Source organism: Mesoplodon densirostris, chromosome 16 (genome assembly GCF_025265405.1).
Source record: "Mesoplodon densirostris isolate mMesDen1 chromosome 16, mMesDen1 primary haplotype, whole genome shotgun sequence".
NCBI lineage: Eukaryota > Metazoa > Chordata > Mammalia > Artiodactyla > Ziphiidae > Mesoplodon > Mesoplodon densirostris.
Window position 1 is genome coordinate 33540025 of NC_082676.1, and position 3774 is coordinate 33543798.

Genomic DNA, 3774 nt, shown 5'->3' on the forward strand with positions numbered 1-3774 from the left:
TTAAGAATGTACCATTTCCTGGAATTCTAGAACAGAAGAGGTGAGAACAGGGTCAGCGAGGATGGCTTGGTACTTTACAGACGTGCTATGGCCAGTGAGAGTTCTGAAGAGGAAAGGGAACGAAGCTGATTGTCAGATGATGGGCATGGCCCCCTCCAAGGGCACAAAAGGAAGAAAAGGTGTCACTGCCCACTGGTCCTGACAGTCTGCAGCATTCCATCTTCCTGCCTAATCTAACAAACATCTTTAGTTTTTTGATAAGAGCCCCTTGTGTTAGAATTTGCCAACCCAGTTTATTTCTCTCTGACAATGAGTGAATTCAGTATAGTGGCCCATAACAATCTGTGCTCACTCAACCTTTTGTCTGGTCAATTCAGGACAGAAATGGGAGGTTTTCTTTTTCTATTAAGTAGCTATGTATTGCATATTTAGGAAACATTTAATAGAGCGGGACTTTGAACTAACTTTTCTTTACTGAACCCTAACCTTACCCCCCAAATTTATATTACTAAAAGATAATAATAATAATAATAAGGTGTGAATGCTACAGACTAAAATTGAAAACTGGGGATTTGCTTTATATTTATCGGTAAGCTTTGCTTATTTGGAAGTCTTTCATGGTTAGGTTTAAATAAATCAACTTTCCCTTACCTAAGTTATTTTTCTGACCTATCTATACAAGGTGCGTTAAGTCTCATGTAGTAAGTTATAGTGGTATCATTTTGAATAGATTTTTTAAATGAGGATCTAAAGTAGCAGTTTTACATTTTAATTAGTACCACCATAAGAACCACACATAAGTTCTCCTGAGTTGACATGCACAAAGGTGAAAATCATGTAAGCAACCTGACAAAATCAGATAAACATAGTCCTACAGCCATGCAATTATGCTAAAGTTTGAATATAAGGCTCTGCATACAGAAGACTGCATAAATGATGATTGATTTATTTGTTCTCTAATATTTCGGGCTACTGTCCAATAAAACGTATTTGTTTAACCCCTTGAAAGCTAAGAGGCTTTCCTACTCAAGTCAGTAGACTCTTTAGCATGAGACATACTTGAGAATGTCAGTCCTTCCCTTATTCAGAGAGACTCACATCCCACTGGTGGAGATTTCTTACATTATTTTCAAGGTGCATTAGGGTGTCTTGCACATAATTGGCCAGGAAAGTAGCTAGTACCCTGGTCAGGTGAAGAGTATTTTCTGGTTCATAGACAGTGACCAGTGGGACCAGCTTCTATGGTACATCCCCAGGAATCATGCCAGAGTCTTGACATACATCATTTGCATCCTCACTTTAGTTCTATTTTGCAGATGAGAAGACTGAGGCTCAGCAAGGTTAAGAAAGGGGGATTTTAACCCATATCCGTCTGATCTCATGGCCTAAGCTCCCTGCCCCAGATGCTGCCTGAGCTAAAGTCTCTTATGTTGTGTACAGGTGTGAACATACCATCAGCCCCAATTTTCCCGTCTCCATCATTATCTGCAGCCGCCATCAAGGACTTGGTTTCTGACTCGGTCAGTTCTCTAGCACCACTCTCAAACTTCTGGAGGAAAAACCTACAGGATAATAAAGATTGAGGGGACTGTTTTGAAAACCCACACACATTTCTATGCTTACCCCTTTCTCTTGAAGCAAACTGTCTGTTCCAACAGTTGCAATAATCAGTCAAGATCTTAGCAGGCAAAGGCTTCCTTCATTGTAGAGACTAACGGTGGGCATTTTGTTTTAAAACATCTTTCCAGAATTTTGTTATAAGTCTGTTTGCCCAAGAAAACCTCTAAGACTAATGAATTTTTGCACCGACAGTCTTTGGTGCCCATGTTTAGTATTTTGCGTGGGTAGATATGTGGCCCACCGACTCATGTTCTTCCCTTTCATGAGAATCTGCTGAGTGTCCAGCATCAAGGCTGGACACTGAAGGATACTTAGGGGGCTGGCCCCCACTACACCCCAGCCCCAGCTAGCATTGTTGGGGTGCCAGACGGGCTTAGGACAAAGCTTACTTCAGCTCTTCTTCATCCAGGTACCCACTCTGGTCGTTGTCTATGAAACGAAAAACATCCTTCACCTGACTGGCTGACATCTTGGCGAGGCCCGATGTCTGGAAGAATTTTTGGGGTTCAAAAGTATCCGGGTCTGAAGAACAGAGAATGGGTTATTCTGATGCTCACTGGATTGCATTCTGTCTTTGGGCCAAAGTGCTGAAAACATAGGTTATTAAAAATACTACTTTTCATAATAGCATTGAGCTACAGGGACCGAGATTTTGAAGCAGCCAAGACTGGATGTCTTTGTGCTCTCATCTCCTTTCCCCCTTCCCAGCTTTCCCTCTCCACTTGACTTTGTCCGTCTCCCCTTCTCTCGCCTCCTCTCCTCTGTGCCTCCCCCTGCTCTTTTTACTGGCTGTGTATCCAAGATGCCAGCACCACTGGTCTAGTTGGTGGGAGAAATGCAATCATGAGATTCAAACAGGCTACGTGGCATCCACCGATTCCTCTTTTTCACGTTTAGTAAGTTTCTTTCACCTTACAGAAATGTGATCGTTATGTTCAGATCTCATATTTTTATCATTGTAGTTATCTAGTTAATAAGTTTTTCTCTGATCCCATGAATTTTCAGCAAAGTTCACATTTTAATTTTTGTAGCTTTTCGGGAGGTAGAGGTCCGTGAGAGAAACCCACCCCTGCCTTGTTTCCGCTTTACCTTGGCACTCCTGCAGGGCTGCTGCAATGTCATCAGCACTAAGGACATCTGTGATGCTCATTTTCCACCTGTTCACACAGAATAAACAAGATGTGGTGAATGGCAAGCAGAAACATGCACGTCTGGGGGGACTACACCCCCCCACACCCCCAGGCCCACAGAAAATGCAAATTTGTTGAAAATTTTTTAAATGTGATAAGCATAGTATTGTATTAAGAGCTGGGACAGAATATCCAAATAAAAAACCAAATATCTAGAAGATCCCAGTCCCCTGTGTCTCAGTGCCCTCTCCTGAGATGAACTTTAAAAATACAACCTAAAGAACAATTCGATTCTGTTTTCTTGTAAAAATTATAATTACATCATTGACCACTTACATAGGCATCTACAAACCATTCAGAAGTAAACCGTGTTACAAATACAATAGCATTTTAACACACCAGCCAGAGAAATGCAGTGTTGCAAATTCCATTTAGGGAAGGATAGAGCTTGGGCTGCTTGCAGACCTTCTATGGAAGGGTTGCTATCTGTCCTGAAGGATGGGAATCGGAGACATCAAAAAACGCATCTACCAGAGATCAAAATCCATCCATGTGTCAATTCCATGGGAAAAGAGAATCTGAGCACAGCATGCACCAACCTAATATAAATGCGTGTAAGAAAGAAGAGTCTGGGGTCTGGTAGGCCCACCAGCTACTCACCGTTTTAGATTTTCCTCTAAGAAGAATCAGGGAAAAGAGTTGAAAGAGCCAAAAAAAAAAAAAAAAAAAAAACAGATGCGGTTTTGCTACCTTACTGACCTACCTTATATAGGATTGAAAAAGCGATAGTAAGAACCTCTCAGATTTCCTTTTCAAGGATCAGGTGGACGTAGCTCAGATGTCTTGCTTTACTAATTAAACCTCTTTTTTTTTTTTCTATTTATAACTCAAGGGAATGTGGGTGGGAACAACCAATTTTCAAAAAGAAACCTCAACAATCCTTAACGAAGTTTTCGATTCTGCAAACCAACCCTGCTAGCAAAGTGTAAAGGCACCAGAGGCCTGGTAAAGAGGAGACAGTGGT

At 41.5% G+C, this 3774-nt stretch overlaps 1 protein-coding gene across 1 annotated transcript; it reads right to left on the minus strand.

Annotated features, from left to right (window-relative positions):
• OCM2 (oncomodulin 2) lies at positions 1 to 2770 on the minus strand. The gene is made up of 4 exons (XM_060120626.1): positions 2710 to 2770; positions 2010 to 2142; positions 1453 to 1562; positions 1 to 26 (listed from the first exon to the last, which is right to left on the minus strand). The coding sequence occupies exons 1-4, from the start codon at positions 2768 to 2770 to the stop codon at positions 1 to 3; spliced, it is 330 nt and encodes a 109-aa protein (XP_059976609.1).
• Between the last annotated feature and the right edge of the window lie 1004 nt (positions 2771 to 3774).